The sequence below is a fragment of the Sceloporus occidentalis genome, unplaced genomic scaffold (assembly GCF_023333645.1).
Source record: "Sceloporus occidentalis isolate IW3139 unplaced genomic scaffold, rSceOcc1.0.p SCAF_74, whole genome shotgun sequence".
In the NCBI taxonomy this organism is placed as follows: Eukaryota; Metazoa; Chordata; class Lepidosauria; order Squamata; family Phrynosomatidae; genus Sceloporus; species Sceloporus occidentalis.
The window spans coordinates 4,954,413-4,977,516 of record NW_028317054.1 but is presented as its reverse complement, the minus strand read 5'-3'; the positions used below and the strand labels follow the sequence as shown (position 1 = coordinate 4,977,516).

Here is a 23,104-nt window from a genome sequence, read left to right as displayed (position 1 = left end):
TTGTGAACTCCTTAGGGTAATTTATTTTTTTTATTGGATGTAATGGCAATTCATTAATGTGAGAGAATTGGTAAGTGGTTGGAAAAAGTTTTTGTTTGTTTTATTAGTGCTGGCCTTCATTTTTATCTGTCCATTTTGTAACCAGGACAATGCAGAGCTATCACCTAAACTACCTATATGTTGCATTCTATGAATTAGCTCTGTAGTATACATATCACTTTATTGTCTTGAAAGTCTTACTATGTCCGTGATATAACCAGGCTCCGCCAGATAATACGGCCTTACCTTGCCTCCCACATTGGCCGATGGATTTTTGTGCACGTTCAGATCTTTTTTATCCCATTTTATTAATGTGTAGTTCAGACACAATAAGCAAGTTAAACACTTAATTAGATGTGTGCTCTAAACAGTGCAATAATAGTAAATTCTATGTATGATAGCCTAAAAAATATTAATAATAAAATGAAAACAACTACAGAACAAGTAAAGTGTTTTTAGTGACAGCTCCATTAACCTGAATTAAAATGTTGGGTTTATAATGAAATCGATGACGTGAAAACTTAAACCTTATTAAAAAAAAAGGGATTAAAAGTCTTGATATTGTTTTTTTCCTTACAAAGTAGCAGTTTTTTTTAAAAATTCTTCTGACTTAATAAACAAGATTAAACCGAGCTGCACAACTGTGCTTCATACAGTGGGGCAAAAAAGTATTTAGTCAGCCACCAATTGTGCAAGTTCTCCCACTTAAAAAGATGAGAGAGGCCTGTACTTTTCACCATAGGTGCACTTCAACTATGAGAGACAGAATGGGGGGGAAATAATACAGGAAATCACATTGAAGGATTTCTAATGAATTCATTGGTAAATTCCTCGGTAAAATAAGTATTTGGTCACCTACAACCAAGCAAGATATCTGGCTCTCCCAGACCTGTAACATCTTCTTTAAGAGTCTCCTCTGTCCTCCACTCGTTACCTGTATTAATGGCACCTGTTTGAACTTGTTATCAGTATAAAAGACACCTGTCCACAACCTCAAACAGTCACACTCCAAACCCCACTATGGCCAAGACCAAAGAGCTGTCGAAGGACACCAGAAACAAAATTGTAGACCTGCACCAGGCTGGGAAGACTGAATCTGCAATAGGCAAGCAGCTAGGTGTGAAGAAATCAACTGTGGGAGCAATTATTCGAAAATGGAAGACATACAGGACCACTGATAATCTCCCTCGATCTGGGGCTCCATGCAAGATCTCACCCCGTGGTGTCAAAATGATCACAAGAATGGTGAGCAAACACGGGGGGACCTAGTGAATGACCTGCAGAGAGCTGGGACCAAAGTAATAAAGGCTACCATCAGTAACACACTACGCCGCCAGGGACTCAAATCATGCAGTGCCAGACGTGTCCCCCTGCTTAAGCCAGTACATGTCCGGGCCCGACTGAAGTTTGCTAGAGAGCATTTGGATGAACCAGAAAAGGATTGGGCGAATGTCATATGATCAGATGAAACCAAGGTAGAACTTTTTGGTAGAAGCTCAACTCGTCGTGTTTGGAGGAGAAAGAATGCTGAGTTGCGTCCAAAGAACACCATACCTACGGTGAAGCATGGGGGTGGGGCTGTTTTTCTGCAAAGGGACCAGGAAGACTGATCCATGTAAAGCAAAGAATGAATGGGGCCATGTATCGTGAGATTTTGAGTAAAAACCTCCTTCCATCAGCAAGGGCATTGATGATGAAACGTGGCTGGGTCTTTCAGCATGACAATGATCCCAAACACACCGCCCGGGCAACGAAGGAGTGGCTTCGTAAGAAGCATTTCAAGGTCCTGGAGTGGCCTAGCCAGTCTCCAGATCTCAACCCCCTAGAAAACCTTTGGAGGGAGTTGAAAGTCCGTGTTGCCCAGCGACAGCCCCAAAACATCATTGCTCTAGAGGAGATCTGTATGGAGGAATGGTCCAAAATACCAGCAACAGTGTGTGAAAACCTTGTGAAGACTTACAGAAAACGTTTGACCTCTGTCATTGCCAACAAAGGGTATACAACAAAGTATTTATATGAACTTTTGTTATTGACCAAATACTTATTTTCAGAGGCGTATATAGGGTATGGCAGCTATGGCACGTGCCATGGGCGCCATCTCAAGGGGGACGCCGGTGAGCGGCTTTTAAATGCCGTTTTTTGGGGGGGTTTTTTGATGCGAAGGAGAGAGAGGGGTGCCTAGCAACCGCTCGGCGCCCCTCATTCTCCTCCACGAGCCCCCTACCCGCGCCCCGGTGCCGGCATTTCATGCAGAGTGCCTCAATATGCCGGCATATTGCGGCGCTCAGAAGTGAAACAGCGGGCACCAGTGAGCGGGTTTTAAACACCGTCTTGTTTTTTTTTTTTATGTGGAGGAGAGAGAGGGGCGCCTAGCAACCGCTCGGCGCCCCTCATTCTCCTCCACGAGCACTGTACCTCCGTCCCGATGCCGGCATTTCATGATGAGCGCCGCAATATGACGTCAGCAGTGAAGCACCGGGCACCAGCGAGCGGCTTTTAAACACTGATGCGGAGGAGAGAGAGGGGCGCCTATCAACCGCTCGGCTCCTCTCGTTCTCCCCTGCATCAAAAAAAAAAAAAAAGACAGCTTTTAAAAGCCGGTCGCTGGTGCCCGCTGCTTCAGCGCTGAGCGCCGAAATATGACGTCATATTAAGGCGCTCAGCAGTGAAGCAGCGGGCACCGCAGCAGTGCAAGAAGGCAGAAGCCTCGTGCTCCCGTCGCTGGACCTCAAGGTGAGAACTACAAAGGGGGAGAGGGGTTAGGGAGTGATAAGGGAGGGAGAGGGGTTAGGGAGTGATAAGGGAAGGAGAGGGGTTAGAGAGTGATAAGGGAAGGAGAGGGGTTAGAGAGTGATAAGGAAGGGAGAGGGGTTAGAGAGTGATAAGGGAGGGAGAGGGGTTAGAAAGTGATAAGGGAGTGATAAGGAAGGGAGAGGGGTAAGGGAGGGAGAGGGATTAGAAAGTGAAATAAGTAAAGAGTGGATTAATGTGTGCATGCATTGAGTGAATGAGGGAGAGCATGAGTTAATATGTGAATGTATTGTCTGAATGAGGGAGAGCATGAGTTAATGTGTGGATGAATTGTCTGAATGAGGGAGAGCATGAGTTAATGTGTGGATGAATTGTCTGAATGAGGGAGAGCATGAGTTAATGTGTGGATGAATTGTCTTAATGAGGAAGAGCATGGGTTAATGTGTGGATGAGTTGTCTGAATGAAAGTGTGAATTAGTGAAGTAAAAGTGTTTGTGTGTATCATAGATGTATAATTGTGGAAGGGCAAAGATGGCACTAGCAGGAGGTTTGAGCCTTGGGGACCAAGATGGCACAGGCAGGGTGTATATGGGACAAAGATGGCACAGGCCGGACTGTTTGGGGACAAAGTTGACTTGTGCTGGGCTATTTGTGGACAAAGATGGCAAATCCTATGTGTGTTATGCGGGTGCTGGTCAGGTTCTATGTGGGCAGTGTGGACGCCAGGGCTGGCTTTGGGGTGTGCAACCTGTGATCTATGCCTGTAGTTTAGGGGGTTTTAAATATACCTTTTAATGCCGTGTTTTTATGTGAATTCCAATTGATCTATACCTGCAAAGCTGGGTTTTTGTGTTATTCTGTAGATCCATATCTGCTATGCTATGTTTCCATACATTATTTATGTATACCTGCAAATACAGGGTTAATATGTCTTATTCAGTTGATTAATACCTGCAATGCTGTTTCCATGTATTTATTTGATCTATACCTGCGATGCTACGTTTCATATATTATTATCCCCTTCGCGACCTTTGCCGGTTCAGGACCGTCATGACATGAAGGTCACTAAATGACCTTTGACGGTCCTAAACCGTCAAAAAGTAAAATAAGCTTATTGTATGACGGCAGACGCCCGTTTTAAAAGCGTTTAGGAGGCGATCAACGGTGTTCTTCGCCATCAGCAAGATGGCGGCCGCCCTGTAAAAGAAACAAACAAGCTTTTAAAGTTCGCTAGATGGTCTAGAGAACTCTGGCTCCACTTGCAGGTTGAATACAGGTACTGCATTCAACCATGCAAGTCAATGGAGCCCAGCTTTCTAATCACAATGTGATTAGTAAAATATTCAAAAAAAAAAAATATGGAAAAAAAAATATGGAAAAAATTAAAAGTGCTAACATTTAAAAATAATTATGCAGTGATGTCACTAGATGAACCATCCAGTACCAGCAAAATGTGTAAAAAAAATATAAAACAAAAAAAAGTATTAAAAAATAAAATAAAAAAATAAAGTTTATTATTTTGAGCAAGTGCTAAAATTTCTCAAAAATCTCAACAAAGAGTTAAAATAAAAGCACTTCAAATACCCAAGGGATGTCTAATATAAAAAAAAAATGGCTGATGGGGTAAATTGGAGTGGCTGAGCTCAAAGATAGGGCATAGGTACAGACTTTCCAAAATGGACAAAAAAAGCGCACTTCCCAAATGTGGCATTTTAAATCTCAAACAACACGACAAATCCATGCATGTCGGGTATCACTGCACTCAGGAGATGTTCCTGAACACACATTGGGGTGTTGTTTGACAGTGGCATATACCAGGACCTGTATATCTATAACTAAAGTACAATTTGTGTAAAGAAAAAAAAAAATTACTATTACAAAGTTTGACAAAGTGTAGTTGTATAATTGGTGCATGGAAAGGGTTAAAATAACAGCATTTGGAATACCCTGGGGTGTCTAGTTTTCAAAAATATATGGTTTAAATTGGTTAAATTGAGTTAACCGGCTTCAAAGATGTTCCAAAGAGGAAATGGAGGCAGACTGACCAGATTTGTTAAAAAAGATTTGGAAATCATAAAACGCTGCTTGTACTTATTGCCCTATAACTTACAAAAAACAGCAAAAAAACATAAAAACATTGGGTATTTCTAAACTCAGGACAAGTAGTACAATCTATTTAGCTGGTTTATTTGCTTGCTTTTTTAGGTGAGTAAAAGATTTTTCAAATAAAAGTCATAAAATGTGTTTTTTTTCAATTTTTCACCATGTTTTTTTTATTTTTTTTATAGTAAATAAGATGATAAGATCAAAATAATGGTATCTGAAGAAAGCCCATCTTGTCCTGAAAAACACAATATAAAACTTATGTGGGTACACTAAATGGGTGAGGAGAAAATTACAGCTGAACACAAGCACCACAAAAGTATTAAAACAGCCTCGGTCCCACAGGGTACAAAACGAAAAATGAGCCCGGTCCTTAAGGGGTTATTGTATACCTGCAAATATAGGATTTGTATGTCTGATTCTGTTTATTTGATATATACCTTCAGTGCTGAGGTCACAAGTGAATTTCAATTGATCTGGGTTTGTGTGTTGATCTATACCTGCTATCGGTATATATATATATATATATATATATATATCAGCAGCAGGGACTAATATTTATATATATATGGGCAGCTGGGGCTAATAAATGGGTTTTAGATATTTGGACAGGGGTGCAATTTCAGTGCTTGCCATAGGCGCTATTTTCGGTAGATACGCCTCTGCTTATTTTCCACCATAATTTGCAAATAAATTCTTTAAAAATCAGACAATGTTATTTATGGACTTTGTTATCTCATTCTGTCTCTCATAGTTGAAGTGTACCTATGGTGAAAATTACAGGCCTCTTTCATCTTTTTAAGTGGGAGAACTTGCACAATTGGTGGCTGACTAAATACTTTTTTTCCCCACTGTATGATAGTAAGTGAAGTGTGTGTTTTTTGTCTTGATGATGCGTTCCTTCAGCATTTTACATAGAATATCAGTTATCAATTGCAGTGTAAGGTGTTCTCAGCAAGAACTTCAAAGTTCTTGGTTTGATTTCCTATTTGATCAAGTGTGCCATCTATACCTGGAAGCTACTGAGCAATGGAATTACAGCTACTGTGAAAACCCAATTAATAACTATAAATCTCTTACATACATTTTAATAAAATATCTTAGAAGTTACACTAAAACAGATGTTAATAAAATGATTTATGAAAAAACACAAATGTAAACACAACCAAATACAACAGAATAGTTCACACAAACTGCTGAGGACAATAAATACTATCATTTCTAGATTGCCAATACACTATCCTTTTTTTAAAACATTGACATAATTTTATAATAGTTGATTAAGTAATATCATCTAACACACGTAAGAATTTAGCAGAAAAACATGCTATATTGTGGTGTGTATTATTTAATAGTGCATGTATACAGTCCATTTGGAACTACCGTATTTGCTCAAATATAAGACAAGGTTGTTTTTCAGATGCTCTGAAAAGTGCTCCTCGTCTTATATTCAAGGTCCTTTTATAATCCGAACTCAAATAGAGGTCGGACTATAAAACTTAGATCCAGATCCCCATTGCAGAGGTGCAGGGATCCTCCTCTCTGGCAGCCTGTGAATGTCTGTGCGATGTGCGATCTCCGCTGCTGCCCAGAACTTCCACTGGGGCTTCTATAAAGGAGCACTGGGGTGCCATAACCTTCCGGTGCTCAGTCATAGAATCCCCGGTGGAAGTGCCGGGTAGCAGCGGAGGAGGTTGTCTATGCGCATTGTGCAGATGCTCACCCTCTTCCTCCACTATACACCAGGGAGTCTGAAGCACGGGGGACAAGTCTGGGGATGCATTGGGGGGGGGCAGATTGGCATATAGGGGGGTATAAGGCATATCTGGGGGGCGGAGTGGCAAGCCGGGGGGCAGATGTGCATAACGGGGGGGCAGGTTGGTGAATAAAAAGAAATAAAAACGAGAATGCATTTTTCTCAATCATAGTTTTTATTAAATATGAAAAAATAGTTTACATGTGAATGAATATTTACTAGTAAAACGTTTTTCCTATAGGGTAGTCTTATATTCAGGCTTTTTCTTTTTTTCCCCAAATTTATATTCAGATTTTGGGGTGCCGTCTTATAATCAAGGTCGTCTTAAAAGCAAGCAAATACGGTATACAAGAGAAAGTCTAGTCACCATTCATTTTATATTTTAATGCATATTGGAGTCCATTTTTCATACACTTCAAATTTTACTGCATGCAAAATGGTAATGCTGTAAACAGGCACATACATAATCAGTTATTAAAGGAATAAAAATCACATGTAATTGATATGCCCAACTATACATTGACATGAGTTAATGGGATACTAAACAAAAGTCAAAATGCTATTGATCCTCTAGTGATATTAATAAAGGAGGATATATAAGTATTATAAGTACTATCAGTTAACTATGTCAAAAAATGAACTACAGCCTGTCAACACTGCTTTGACTTGAGAAGGCAAACCAACACACAATTTTGGTATTTACCAGTTCAATATGGCCTGCTATCCAATTCACAACTTACACACAAAGTGATATTTTCAAGACATACCCATGTTTTGCTTTGTTTTGTTTTTTTGTAACATTGTACATTGTAGCACCTAGTATAAGTTTATTTTTGCCACTTAACGTCTTCTATGGTTACACATGAGATATAACAAATAGGCAAAGATACAATGTATGACATTGTATGATATATATATATATATATATATATATATATATCATTTTATTCTTTTATGCCATAGGTCAAAGCATGGAACAGCATGCAGCCTTACATATTTCTGCCCATTGTAAGAACACTCAAAGCATCCATACACTGTTTCTCGTTTTGAGTTCCCCATTCCACAGAGAGCACATGGCCCCTTGGAGATGTTATTATTAAGCAGATTAACACGAGTGTGAGCACCTTCTCGCATATAAGTGGTGGAGATATCTGTCATACTGGCAGCCTTATCGTAGTAATCCGAAAAAATATCATCAATATATGAGTCGGAATTTCCAATGATATCCATTGTCCTTTTGCCTGAGTACAAAAAAAGCAAACTCATTATGATGGCTCTTCCTGTAAGGCAGTTGGGTTCCCATATCCCTGCTCACTTTTAGCATCAGCCCCACCTATCCCAGACTCTTTCCACAACCCTCAACCCTGGCTCAACACTCAACATGCACTAAAATACAATAGAAGTGATGTATGAACATCCCAAAAACATGGGGTTTAAACACAGGTCATATATATTTATATATATACTGTATAGAAATATTTACATCCGATCTAAACATCATCACTCTCTCCACTTGCATTTCATGTGTGTTCCATCACCCTGCTAAATGCGGCAACCAGATCGCGGCAATCAGAATGCAGACTAACATGGTCACTGGCCCAACATTTCCCTGGACATAACGAGGTAAATCTGGGGCATGGGATACACATATATGACCAAAAGTATGTGGACACCATCTCACCTATATGAGCTTGTTGAACATCTCTTTCCAAAAGCATGAGCATTGGAAGGCCAAATGCATTCCTCCACACTAAACCCGTTAAACCATGTCTATATGGACCTTGCTTTCTGAATAGGTGCACAATAGTTGGAAGCATTCAATTGTCAAAAACGTCTTTGTATGCTGTAGTATTGAAATTGCCCTTCAATGTAACTAAGAAGCCTAAACCTTCAGAAACAGCCCCAGACCATTATCCCTTCCCCACCAAACCATACAGTTGCCATTATGCAATCTTGTAGGTAGCGTTATTCTTCCTTGCACCAAACCCAGGTTTTTCCGTCAGGCTTCCAGATGAAGCATGATTTATCACTCCAGAGAATACATTGCCAGTGGTGCTGTGCTTTACACTGCTCTTCGGCTTGTGTGCAGCTGCTCAGCCATGGAAACCTATTTCATGAAGCTCCTGATGCACAGTATATGCGTTGATGTTTCTAATCAGAGACAACATTGGAGAGATGCTGCAGAGGACATTCAGCAGCCCAACTCTGTAAGTATGTGGTCTACTGCTTTATGGTTGAGCTGTTGTTGCGCCTAGAAGCTTTAAATTAATGGACCAGGGCAGATGTAGCAGAGCAGAAATTTTGTGAACTGACTTTTTGCTTTTATACACCTGACGGGTAACATTATTCAGGAAGGGTGTACACAGACTTTTGGTCATATAGTGTACCTCTTTATTCCATGGCTGTCCAGGTAGAACTTGGACAGGTGGTAACCCTAATTATATGAGATCATTTAAAGTACATTGAGAACAAAAGTGTCAAAAACATATTTTTATGTGCTCCACATTATCAGTACATATAAAACATTTTTTTTAAAATATTATACTGGTTTGAGGTTTTTGTTATTTTATATCATAATAATTCTACAAATTACTTAACATGATGATGATTTAAAAAATAATCAGCGACTTTATACAATTTCCAACTCACCACTAAATATGATTCCTGAACGGTATAAGTTATTTCTTAGGGCATTTAATGAAAACGATCTGGTTAGTTCTCTTTCAAATCCTCCTTTGGAAGCTGTTGACACACACAGCTCTGCAAAGTGAATGAGAGGCATACATGTCAGTGTGTTCATCAGCACAGTCACTCTGAGATGCTCAGATGCTCATGGCGGTCACTGTTTAAATGACACAATTGCAAATATGTTAAGACTGCAAATTGCATCGGCCAAAAATATGACATCTTAAGATGTAATTTGAACTGGTTAATTAATCTTTAAGAAGTCTTTTTGAAAGTTACATTTAGAAACTTTCTACATGTTGTGTGTCTGGAAACAGAATTATTAGAAAGGATGTATTTACACCTACAGAATGCATACGAACATTTCCCCTCATCTGAGCCTGCAGAGAGAATTAATATAGATGAACAATTATACAAAAACAGATTTTTGGACAAATAACAGGTACTGTATGCATTTCCTATGCTTATTTGTATGTGCCTCCACCAGGGAAGCAGTGTCTCTCAGCCTGAGTGGCCCAATAATAACTGCATCAAAAACTTTTAAAGGCGCACAGAAAACATGCAATATGGATATAAATCTTGCCTAAAGCCCTTGTTTACCTAGATATCCTGGTGGTTATGTGTGAAATTACATGAAAAGCTACAGGTAGCCCCCAAATCTTTAAGTGTGAGTCGCCCAGGGGAGTATCCCCTTTCAGTGCCCTGATTGTATTGTCAATACATTTTCACTTTGTATGTTAGTCGATACCAACTAAAGGACTGGGCACTGATATTATCCACATTGGAATTTCATATTAGAACACAGATTTATTGTTTTTAATTCATTATTAAGAAAAACAACACAGAAACTTACCAAAGTGCCCATCCAGATGAATGTACAGATCAAAAACACTAAATGCAATTGTTGTATGTGCTGGAAAAACTATTGCTTTATCCCGACCTTTATAGTTCTGGTCTTCAATAATATGAAACTGAAATTTTAAAATGTAAATTTATAAAATCAATAGCAAGTGACCTTTTTTGATCACCGTATATATAAAGTAACACACCAATCTACATGAAAACATTGACATGAATTACACATTTAGGGTCGTTTTTAAAGTTATTGGTAGAAAAAGATGTGAAATAGAGTAAAATTTAATATGGAGCAATTTGACAGAAATAAAGGGAGAAAATGAATTTGTACAAAGTACAAAGATATATCACTTTTGGTCTTGGGTCTGCCCTCTTGGAAAAATTCGGCAGATGCCCATGATACAAGGGATTTGATTCTAAAGGAGAGTTAAAGGACTCACTCTCATTGTCTGCCCCCGCATGCCAGCGTGAACAGATAAAGAACACTGACGTGTCGTCTGAATGCTCTCCATCACCACACACAGTACCTCTTTCTTGCTTTCTCTTGACTGGCGTACCAAACAGTGGTCTAGGTCAACAGTTCTGAAAATGAGGAATAGTGGGTTTTATACAGTTAATCACGAGAATACATCAAATTATAGAAGATGTATCAATCAACCAAAATGGCTCCAAAATATATTCCATTTCAACCATGTATAAATATAAATAAAGGGTTATAATCACAAAATATCATTGTCTAGTTAGCCAGTATTTCAGAGAGAACTAGAGAAAGAAGGCAGTTGGTAGGCTGAGGAATTATTAATTTCTTGAGGCTTTGAGTGGACAGTACACTAAAACCAAAGAGGCATCTACCACATCCAGTGTAAGATGGATTTGTCAAGGCTAAAGAAGGATGGCAATGTCTGAGAAAAGGTGCAAGAAAAACAATGTGATTACATTGGCTGAAGACAGAGCAGAGGAAAAAAATGGAGATGCCATTCTGTCAGGGTCCACGAAGAAACCCACAACGCAGTGACTCACCTGAGTACCCGCTGACTGCGGGTACCAGCTCCCACGCCGCTGCTCTCACTGCTCCTGCCACAGTGCCGGTCTCAAAGAGCGAGCGCGCATGCTCCCACCTCTCCTTATTCACTCCTGAATGGAGAGGGCGGGGAACACACACCACCGTCAGCACGTTCAGGGGGAAGGGCGACCTCTGGTGGTAGCTTTAAAAATGAGCACTGAGAATCATTCAGTGCTCAGTTATTGTGCTGTTAAGAGCTACATTGTTGTTCTCTCCTGAGCCCTGTTATTTACCCTTGGCTTGTTACTGACTACGCTGCTATCTCCTACCCTGAACCTTTGGCTTGTTACTGACTACGCTGCTGTCTCCTATCCTGACCCTCTGGCTATTGTTACCGGCTACGCTGCTAAACCTTGGGTTTGATCTGGACTTTGCTGGGTTTTCCTGCATATCGGGTTCCTCACCTTGATCCTGACATAATAACTGAGCCCGTCATGGAACCCGCAGGATTGGCTGACACCATCGCTGCCCTTACACAGCAGTTGACCAGTTTTCAACAGACGCTCCAAGATATGCGGGCTGACCAACAGAATCTACGGCAACAGGTGCATCACCTGCAGTTACAACTGAGTGCACCTACCGAGCAAGTTCCACCTACTCCTTCTACGTCAGCACCCCCAGTCGCTGAGGGCGCTACTGCCCTTGAACCCCAAATCCCATTACCGGAAAGGTTTTCAGGAGATCATAAGGCCTATCGTGTTTTCATTACGTCCTGTGAGATCCTGTTTCACCTTAAACCCCGGACCTACCCTACCGACTACGTCAAAGTACATACTGCTATAGCCTTACTCTCTGGTGAACCTTAACTCTGGGCACACCATCTTTTACACAGTAATAGCCCACTGTTGGACTCTTGGCATTCGTTCCGTGAAGCTCTGGATTCCCTCTATGAGGACCCCTTCAGAATGTCCTCTGCTGCTACTACTATACGTACCTTGAAACAAGGCCGGCGGCCAGTAGAGGAATACATCACAGAGTTTCGGCGTCTGGCCTTAGAGTCTAACTGGAACGAACCAGCACTCCATGACCAATTTCGCTGGGGTTTATCGGAGGCCATAAAGGATGAATTAGCCCGCACTTCTGTTCCGTCCTCTTTGGAAGAGTTTGTGTGCCTGGCCACACAAATTGATAGAAGGCTCCGGCAGAGGAGATCTGAGCGACAAGCCACGTCTTCTAGCTGGACACCTGTACGTACCCTTCCCAGGGCACTCTCTCCTCCTTCTACAGAGGAACCCATGCAGATCGGCATAATTCGAGGGCCACTCTCGGATGCGGAAAAAGAACGTCGCAGAGCCCTGAACCTCTGTATGTACTGTGGTAGACCTGGCCATACCTACAAAGACTGTAGAACCCGTAACCGCTATACTCAGGGTAAGAAACCAACCACCCTGTTTCATGTTAATTCTGGAAGAAATCCTTGTCTATCACCTCACTTATCCATTTCCGTATCTTTGCAGTGGATTAAAGGGGACATCCGTCTCCCAGCCATGATAGATTCCGGCGCCAGCGGAAACTTCATTGACGCCAAGACACTTCAGATTTTGAACATCCCTACACGTTACAAGAAAACTCCTGTCTCTATCCAACTAGTGGACGGAAGCCCTCTTAAGACCGGCCCTATTGTAAGGGAGACCATCCCTTTGACCCTCCAAATAGGGGTCGGCCATGTTGAGACCATCCAATTCGACGTTGTTCCTTCTCCGGTATCTCCTATTATCCTGGGCCTCCCATGGCTTAGGAAGCATAATCCTTGTATCAACTGGGAGTCTGGCGTACTCCAATTTACTTCCACTCAGTGCACCATCCGTTGCATAAAGACTGAATCCATCTGCCACACACAAGTTATGCTGTTACAAGAAATTCCCCTTCCCTATTATCAATTCAAAGATGTCTTCGAGAAGAAAAGTGCCGATAAACTTCCCCCCTCCAGACCGTATGACTGTCCTATCGACCTTTTGCCAGGTGCGGCTATCCCCTTCGGCCGTATCTATCCCCTCTCAGAGCCAGAACTCATCACATTAAAAGAATATATAAAGGATAACCTGGCGAAAGGTTTTATACGTCCTTCCACTTCACCTGCGGGAGCCGGCATCTTCTTTGTACACAAGAAAGATGGGGGTTTGCGTCCCTGTGTCGACTACCGGGAACTCAATAACATCACGGTGAAGAATCGCTACCCGTTACCCTTAATCTCGGAGTTACTAGAGCATGTGCGTTCTGCTAAAATCTTCACCAAGCTGGACCTCCGTGGGGCGTACAATCTGGTCAGAATACGGAAGGAGGACGAGTGGAAGACGGCTTTTCGGTGTCGCTACGGACATTTTGAATATCTAGTGATGCCGTTTGGCCTATGCAATGCTCCAGCCACCTTCCAACACTTCGTAAATGATATTTTCCACGACATCCTAGATCATTTTGTAATAGTGTACTTAGATGACATATTGGTGTACTCTCCGTCACTAGAGGAGCATTGGAAGCATATGTGTCAAGTATTGTCTCGTTTAAGAAAACACGGACTATATATTAAATTAGAAAAGTGTGTGTTCGAAGGGCAAAGAATTGAATTCCTCGGGTATATACTATCCCCAACCAGTATCGAGATGGACCCAAAGAAAGTTTCAGCAATTCTCAACTGGTCAGCTCCTACAGACCGTAAGGGGGTCCAACGATTTGTTGGTTTTGCTAATTTTTATCGTAAATTTATTCGTAATTTTTCCCACATAATACAACCTATTACCGCACTTTCATCAAAGAAACAAAGATTTAACTGGACCGAAGCAGCTCAGAAAGCCTTCGATCACCTAAAAAAAAAATTTTCTTCCGCCCCCATACTCCAATTACCGGATTCTCAAAAACCCTATACACTGGAGGTTGACGCATCTGACACCGCCGTCGGTGCCATCCTTTCCCAGCGGCAGGACGTTGACAGCCAATTGCACCCAGTAGCTTTCTTCTCAAGGACACTCACACCAGCCGAGAGAAACTATTGCATCGGTGAACGGGAATTGTTAGCCATAAAGCTTGCACTGGAGGAGTGGCGACATCTCCTCGAAGGGGCCCTTCATCCTATTACGGTCTTCACAGATCATAAAAACCTAGAATATCTTCGATCCGCCAGACGTTTGCAACCACGGCTAGCTAGGTGGTCTTTATTTTTTACCCGATTCCCGTTACATATTACCTACCGCCCGGGTTCTCGCAACACCAAGGCAGACTCCCTGTCCAGAATGCATGAACTTCCTGCAGCAGATCCGCCAGATCAGGATACCGTTCTATCCTCTAACCACTTTCTGGCTGTAACCCATTCCGTTTGGGATTCAGTACGCCAACATTCTAGTATAACTAGCCCACCTGAGATTCCCGGATTACGTCATGAACAGGGTTTTTATTGTTACAACAACTTATTTTATGTTCCACCTGAGGATCGCTTACAAATTTTACAGTTATTTCACGACACTCCGGCTGCTGGTCACGGGGGCATCAAACAAACTCTCGACCTGATCCTGCGCTCCTTCTGGTGGCCCGAGATGAAAAAAGATGTAATATCCTTCGTGAACTCCTGTGGTACCTGTGCCCGCTCCAAAGAGATCCATCAAAAGACAGCTGGTCTCTTACAACCCCTTCCTATTCCTTCGGGACCCTGGACTGATATTACAGCAGATTTTATTACTGACTTACCGTCTTCCAATAATCAGACTACGATCATGGTTGTGGTCGACCGCTTTACGAAGATGGCGCACTTCCTCCCGTTTAACCATCTCCCTTCCGCCACCGAGACAGCCGCACTGTTCATACGTGAAATCTTCCGCCTTCACGGCTTACCCACGCGAATAGTTACGGATCGCGGCTCCCAATTCACCTCCCACTTTTGGAGGGCTTTCTGCAAACAGTTACACATTCAGCGATCCCTATCTACGGCATTCCACCCACAGAGTAACGGCCAGACGGAACGCACAAATCAAACTCTGGAACAGTACCTTCACTGCTTCACTTCCTATCTCCAAGATGATTGGTACCATTACCTACCTTTAGCCGAGTTTGCTTACAATAACCATACTCATCGCTCCATTAAGATGTCCCCCTTTTATCCAATCATGGATGCCATCCTGCTAAGCTTCCGGGTTCTCCCATTTCATGTGCTGTTCCTTCGGTATCCGAACACGTTTGTAAACTCACCAGAACATTCGAAACCCTTCGCGAGACACTACAAAAGACTCAACAACAACACAAACGTTTTGCAGACCAACACCGTACTGAAGCCCCAATATATCATATGGGCGACATGGTCTGGCTATCAACCAAACACCTCCATCTCAACTGTCCCTCTAAGAAGTTGGGGCCAAGGTACATAGGACCTTTTCGTATCCGTCGTCTCATTTCCCCTTTGGTGGTGGAACTCGAATTGCCAGACACCATGTCTATTCACCCTGTTTTTCACGTATGTCTCCTAAAACCATGGAAGGAGAATCCCTTTCCTAACAGACGACCTGATCCTCCCGCTCCTGTCCTGATTGATGACATTGAAGAATATGAGGTGGAGGAGATTCTGGACTCACAACGACATTATGGTCGCCTCCAGTACCTGATCCGCTGGAAGGGATATGACCCCAATGAAGATTCATGGGAATCAGCTCACGAAGTCCATGCTCCCGATCTCATCTCTGCTTTCCATCGTCGTCATCCGAACCGCCCAGGACCTTCTAGAGTCGGAAGGCCTCCCCTCAGGGGGGGGTACTGTCAGGGTCCACGAAGAAACCCACAACGCAGTGACTCACCTGAGTACCCGCTGACTGCGGGTACCAGCTCCCACGCCGCTGCTCTCACTGCTCCTGCCACAGTGCCGGTCTCAAAGAGCGAGCGCGCATGCTCCCACCTCTCCTTATTCACTCCTGAATGGAGAGGGCGGGGAACACACACCACCGTCAGCACGTTCAGGGGGAAGGGCGACCTCTGGTGGTAGCTTTAAAAATGAGCACTGAGAATCATTCAGTGCTCAGTTATTGTGCTGTTAAGAGCTACATTGTTGTTCTCTCCTGAGCCCTGTTATTTACCCTTGGCTTGTTACTGACTACGCTGCTATCTCCTACCCTGAACCTTTGGCTTGTTACTGACTACGCTGCTGTCTCCTATCCTGACCCTCTGGCTATTGTTACCGGCTACGCTGCTAAACCTTGGGTTTGATCTGGACTTTGCTGGGTTTTCCTGCATATCGGGTTCCTCACCTTGATCCTGACACATTCTGCTTGAGAAGATCATATGTTTCTGGGTTTTCCATAAATTACATGTGTGGGAAGCTATATTGTATAAACCTAAACAAGTAGAGGCTGAAAAAGCACAATTAAGGAGGGTAGTCATATAGATTACCACCCAAGAGTCAGGCTTAGTCATATCAACAGCTGGAGTTGTTCTGAGATGGGAGTTTAAAAGGAAGATGTAGGAGGCCAGAGATGTGAGTAGGATATTTTTTTTTTAAGATTTTAGCAACAAGAGGAAGAATTGATAATCCCAGACTGCTGGAGTGTTACGAATTTACATGATATTTTAGAAAAGCAAATTATAATAGTTAAAAGGAAGAAAACAACGAGGGTCTTATGAGTAAATGTTGCCATACACCAAAGTAATTGCATTTTGTTTTATAAATACCACCAGCATGTACTGCTATTAAATTGCAATTTAGAATACTAAAAAACAAGATGGGGCATGTTAAAAAGTCATTTAATATGTGTTAGTGAATGTATCTTAATCTGTGAATCTCAGAGTAGAATAGCAACCCAATTCACTTTGATTATCATCACCAAAAGGTCATTGAACATTTGAGTTACTGTTCCTATGGGAGAACAGTCTGAGACGCTTTGACTGCAGAACAATTTATTTACATAGTAAAAAAATAAAAAGGATTTGCTAAATGGAACTCTTCACCACTAATATTTATCTGAAGCCAAAAGTATAAAAGTAATTATAGAAATTATAGAAACTAGTAAAGAAAAATAATAATAATAAAATGATAATAGGATATTTTTTACTCACCAACTCTGGTGCAATGTTTTCTAAGCAGTCTTATCACCATAGCCACCAATGGCATGGAGATAAAACCATATGTAACACCTTGCTCTACAATTGCTTTTTATTAATAACTTACCATAACATGTCTCTTAATATAATCATTTTACCACACATTTTTAAAACTATGAAAAATAGGCAGAATTGTTCCATTCAAATTTTATTATCCATTACTGGACTGGGGGTTTAAATGAGCTCTGGCACTTTAAGGCCAGCAGCCAATCAATTATGTAGAGTATGTCCAGAGCGAAGTGTGTGGCTGCCTGTGTGCTGTAGGTAGCTGTGTGCTACTCGTACGCTTACGCTGCAGGCAGTGGAGTGTATCCAGGCATTAACAATCATCTTACAAATATATCAAGTTGGAGAGCTGTACTGAAGGTCATGCTCATGCTTACCTGGAAACAAGTTCCTTAAGCAATGCTGGTACTTCAACCTCATGCTTGGTAACAATACCAAAGGAAGCTTTAACCGCAACAGAATCAGATCCATAAATGTTGATTCCAACATCGTTCATTATTTGATTTCCATGTTTTCTGTTCAAAGACACATCTGATTTATCTTCATAATTCAACAACTGGTAAGAACTGACACCTGACACAGTAAAAATAAAACACAAGACACCTTTTTAGTGTGACAAATTCCTAAAATTTTGAAAACCAAAAAACAACCAAAATTTTTTTTATTTTTTATTTTTTACATTTACATTTTTTCTCCCTTCGCTTTTTAGATACAATTCTCAAGATGGATAGAATCATAGAACACTCATTACAAATCAATATCAATTTGGTGCAAACCTGTTACTTTTAGATATAGGACCGGTATGTTTGAGGACTGGGTTTTGAACCACATAAACATCCTGAAACCTAATATCCAAACTTTTAACCCCTTAATGACAAAGTCCGTACATGTACGGAAAAATTAGATCAAACGAAGACAGAAGAAGTGCAAAAATGAGGTGCAAAAATTACATTAGGCAGAATAAATTGCTAAGGAGGTAGTCAGAATGAGAAAAGATGAAAAAAAAGCTTGCTAACGGCAGGAATACCAGAGAGGTGGAAGGGACATCTGAAGACTTTATCAAATGAACAAAAGTATACATTTATGTAAATGCAATATGCAGTTTCAAGCCAGATTAAGGAGCTTTGGGCCCCTGTAGCAATTATACGGTAAGGACCCCTTCTCTGGATTGACTGGTGTAACGGAGGCCCTTGCAGCCCCTCCTAATCCCTACCCACTGCGGGCTGTGCATAGCACAGGAGAAGAAAGCGTGCTCCCTCAGTCCCCACACGCTAAGTCTGAGTGCTGGTATATGATGTCATTTCCCAGAGCTTAGTGTGCTTGTGTATGTTAAATGTTAATAAGTTATTGTGTAATAAGCATGTGTAAATATGTCACTGTGTGTGTAAGTATGTTACTGTGTGTAGGTATGTTTCTTTGTTTGTTAGTGTGTATGTATGTACTGTATGTTAGTACTGTGAGTGTATAAATATATTATGGTGTAAAGTATGAGTGTGTGTAGGAGGAGCTTGGGGGGGCTCTCTAAGTCTTTTTGTTACACCACTTTCTGGATTTCCTGCCCGCTTACCTCTTTTTTCTCTGTTTCTGTCTCTTGCAAGTTTTTTCCTCTTCTGTTCTATTTCCATTTTCTTTTGTTCCTATTTCATTTTTTCCACCTCACTTCCTGACATCTTTTGCTTGCCTTTTTTTCTATCTCCATTCCCTTTTTTCTTTTATTTTGCTTGTCTGCTTTTTAGATTTGTTTTATTCTCTTTATGACTTCTGTTCTGCCCCCACACAAACGAATGTATGAACAGCAATTCAATTGGGTCTCTCACTGACATTGTGCACCAAGAAGAGATGTCTATTCCGGGCGCGCAGTGATTGCTGTACGGCGTAGGACCCGATTGCTCTGCCATGAATCCAGCCCTGGATATGGTATTTTGTATTGCAGTAGGCATCTTTTCCCATCTTTTAGTTATAGTAGTTTAGATTGTGAAAAGACTTGCGTCCATCAAGCGCAACCCTTTTCCTATTCCTTGTTGTGTTAATATTGAAAAAAATGTTGGGCATAAGATAATAGGGGCTATTCCGGTATAATTCTTTCAGGGTCCAAAGCTACTTATTCTAGCGATGCCTTTAAGTGATTATAGTATTGCATTTTGTAAGGGTCATAACCAGGTGACTGCATACATTGTTAATGGCAATTAATTGTACAGCTAGCTGAAGTATAATTATGAATTACGTATTCTGGTCTTATTCATTTGTGAGTAAACTGAGACTCAGGAAACAACAGCCTAGTTATCAGTAGCGTACCTATCGGGGGGCGGGGGGGGCGGTCCGCACCGGGTGCCGCTCATCAGGGGGGTGCCCAGTAGCGTACCTAGCGGGGGGGGCGGTCCGCACCGGGACAGTAATGTCCGCCGCTGGAGGAGCAGGCTCGCAAGGGAGCGGTATCTGTTAAAGACCTCCGGCTCCCTTGAGTGATTTTAAGCCGGGTTGAACCCTTGAACAGACCTCCGATATCGCTCCCTTGCGATCTGCGCGGCAACAGCTGCTGTGCGCCGGGATTTGTTGTCAGATCCCGGCGCACAACACTGAAGCCGCGCCCACTGAACCGGAAGAAGACAGAAGAACTGAAGAAGAGGAGGAAAAGAAGCTATAAGGAGAAAAGAGGAAAGGTAGGAAAGCATTCAGTGAGTGAGAGTGGATTGGTATGTGTGTGGATTGGTATGTGTGGATTAGTATGTGTGGATTGGTATGTGTGGATTAGTATATGTGTGGATTGGTATGTGTGTGGATTGGTATGTGTGTGGATTGGTATGTGTGTGGATTGGTATGTGTGTGGATTGGTATGTGTGTGGATTGGTATGTGTGTGGATTGGTATGTGTGGATTGGTGTATGTGTGGATTGGTGTATGTGTGGATTGGTGTATGTGTGGATTGGTGTATGTGTGGATTGGTATGTGTGGATTGGTATGTGTGTGGATTGGTATATATGTGGACTGGTATGTGTGGATTGGTATGTGTGGATTAGTGTATGTGTGGATTGGTATGTGTGTGGATTGGTATGTGTGTGGATTGGTATGTGTGTGGATTGGTATGTGTGTGGATTGGTATGTGTGTGGATTGGTATGTGTGTGGATTGGTATGTGTGTGGATTAGTATGTGTGGATTAGTATGTGTGGATTGGTATATATGTGGATTGGTGTGTGTGTGGATTGGTGTGGGTGTGGATTGGTATATGTGCGGATTGGTAAGTGTGTGAGAGTGATGGGTGTTATGCTGTACCATTGTCAATGTCTGGCTCAATGTATAGTGATAGGGATTACGCTGTACCACCGTCAATGTGTGCCTCAGTATATAGTGATAGGCGTTATGTTGTACCACCGTCATTGTCTGCCTCAGTATATAGTGGTAGGTGTTAAGCTGTACAACCGTCAATGTCTGCCTCAGTATATAGTGAAAGGTGTTATGCTGTACCACCGTCAATGTCTGCCTCAGTATATAATGATAACAGTAAGTGTTATGCTGTACCACCTTCAGTGTCTGCGCCGGTATATAATGGTAGAAGCTATGCAGTTTTAAAGTGGGGGGGGTGCCACATACAGGATCCGCCCCAGGTGCCAAATACTCTAGGTACGCCCCTGCTAGTTATAAGTACAGCTTTATATTGCGCATAGAAAAGCTTGAAAGTTTCCTGCACTTTCCAGTATGCATTGATCTATTCCACATATTACGTGAAGATGCTTCTTCATCAGGTACAAACACTATATCAACAAACTAGAAAATAAAATGACTTACCAGCAGAAATTTCTTTGTCTCCATGTAAAATATCTTTGAGCGTAAAAGGTGTTGAGATATACTTAGCCTTTCTGGAGAAAAACCAACGCTTCTTTTTTATAACGAGGCTTAAAGGTTGGTATTTGTCAGCTTCATTAAGACTAGGAACAGGAATCAATCGTCCACCATCCCCTACTTGTTTCACAAAGTTCTTTGTAGCAGCAGCAAACATGGCAATCTATTAAATGTACCCAAGGTTATCGGCCCTACCACATTCTAATTTTGATCAGTTCCAGAAAATGTCTGGGTTCGCACGGCGAAGAAAGGCAACGCATATTCTGCTCTCAGAGGCTACAACATATGTTGTGTGTGTCTTTATTTTCTCCAGTTACCCAAGCCAATGAATAATTAAAGATGTAAAGTAATATGGGCCTTTTTTTGCTGGTCCTAGAAACAAACTGATTACAGACTGTGAATATTCGCACCATTAAAAATGGATGTTGATAAGGATAATGGAGTAATTTTCAGTTTAAAAGACTTGAAATCAGGATTATCATTATATCATCTATAGTCAAGGTTAACACAAAAACTCTTTATTTATCTCTTCACTTATAGAGCCTTGCCACTGCCACAAGTGCATTGTTTGTGGTTAAAGAAAAGGGGCGACACATGAATATATCTGATGGACTAGTGCACGAGAAGCCAAACTGATTCAAATTAAATGTTTGTTTAGTTTTCTGACCGTTCTGTTCAGATGAAATTTGAAGCCCTTTTTTTATTCGGAAATGACATGCAGGCGGCGGGATTCCCAAAGTGGTAGGTCCCTGCCACCTTCTGGACCTTACAGCAGCAGCATTTCAAGGTTTAGGAATTCATTTTGCATTGCAGGACCACCAGCAGCACTGCACCGACCGACACACGCATCCGGCAGCATGCTGTGGACCATTTGATTGTTTTGGCACTTCAGAGGTGATAACGTAGCAGCAGTAGTTGGGCGCTAGGAAGACTCTGGCAGGTAGACACAACCAGTCCCACAGTATTGGAAACTAAATCCTCCCCCTCCCAATTATTATTATTTTTTAAAGAATTGTTCCCTCAGAGCAAGGAAGGAGATTGAGCAGCAGTCTTTTTTTGAGTATGAGGAGGGGATTCAGTCTTGTGGATGGATTTTTCTATCTGCCAGTATCTGCCCTGTGCCAGAGGCACATCCAGCCACAAGACCAAATCTCACAGAAGAATTGATCCCCAAATGCATTTGCTAATTAAAGTCAAGTGAGGAACAATATTTCAAGAACTAAAACTTCATTAAATTGATAATTAAAACAATTACATAAAAAAGTTTAAAAAAACCCCAAATCATTCTGCTGCATTCCTGGTAAATCAATGAAATGAACTATAGTTATGCAGCTTTTCCAATCCACCCCATCCCAGTACATTTTCGGCACCAGACTATTACCACTTGCAGTATGGTAGATGAGCATCAGCATCAGCTTCAACACTGTTGAAGATGGCTCGATAAAGACCGTAAGGTCAAAACGCTGCCCGTGTTGCTGAATTAAATATACCTCACTGAACTACTGGAGTGCTGAGCGACTTTATTTGTGATATTTTGGGGTGCTGGTGGAGCCCAGTTCAATCACCAGAAATATTGGAGTGCTGTTCTACTATTTATACATCTGAATTAATCATAAGGGATGGTGTAAGAACATCTTTGAAGTTTTGTGCCAACTGTATTAAGTCCCCACAATAGGGAATCTGAGGGCACTCTAAAAATAAAATGTAAGATGTGGCACTCCTATCTGTACACTAGGTGGCACTATAGAGCAGCATGGAATGTACATTAGGTCAGTTTTAATTCTATACTTTTATTTCCTAATAAATATGATTAGCAATAAAATACTCATGTGTAGACCACATGCTGCTTACATGACCCTTCTGTACCACAAGCGTTACAAGGCTCTCTTAAATATTGATTGGAACCTATGCAAGCATTTGAATGCCCCCCCACCGGT

At 41.7% G+C, this 23,104-nt stretch overlaps 1 protein-coding gene across 3 annotated transcripts; it reads right to left on the bottom strand.

Moving 5' to 3' along the window:
• Positions 1 to 7,588: 7,588 nt before the first annotated feature.
• LOC149285999 (pejvakin-like) lies at positions 7,589 to 21,324 on the bottom strand. 3 transcript variants are annotated; one of them, XM_089494734.1, is made up of 6 exons: positions 21,114 to 21,324; positions 17,708 to 17,903; positions 10,630 to 10,771; positions 10,188 to 10,305; positions 9,299 to 9,409; positions 7,589 to 7,890 (listed from the first exon to the last, which is right to left on the bottom strand). In XM_089494734.1, the coding sequence occupies exons 1-6, from the start codon at positions 21,322 to 21,324 to the stop codon at positions 7,589 to 7,591; spliced, it is 1,080 nt and encodes a 359-aa protein (XP_089350860.1). The 3 variants fall into 3 exon arrangements, with proteins under 3 accessions (XP_089350860.1, XP_089350861.1, XP_089350862.1); XM_089494735.1 differs by having other exon boundaries at positions 7,589 to 7,896; positions 9,320 to 9,409; XM_089494736.1 differs by having other exon boundaries at positions 9,320 to 9,409.
• Between the last annotated feature and the right edge of the window lie 1,780 nt (positions 21,325 to 23,104).

Excerpts from the sequence above, each read along its gene's own strand:
- LOC149285999 (XM_089494734.1), bottom strand. The coding sequence starts at position 21,324 with ATGTTTGCTGCTGCTACAAAGAACTTTGTGAAACAAGTAGGGGATGGT. Across the intron at positions 9,410-10,187 it reads TCATCTGGATGGGCACTTTG|AGCTGTGTGTGTCAACAGCT; the intron begins GTAAGTTTCTGT and ends TTCACTTTGCAG. Across the intron at positions 7,891-9,298 it reads TTCAGGAATCATATTTAGTG|GCAAAAGGACAATGGATATC; the intron begins GTGAGTTGGAAA and ends TTTTGTACTCAG.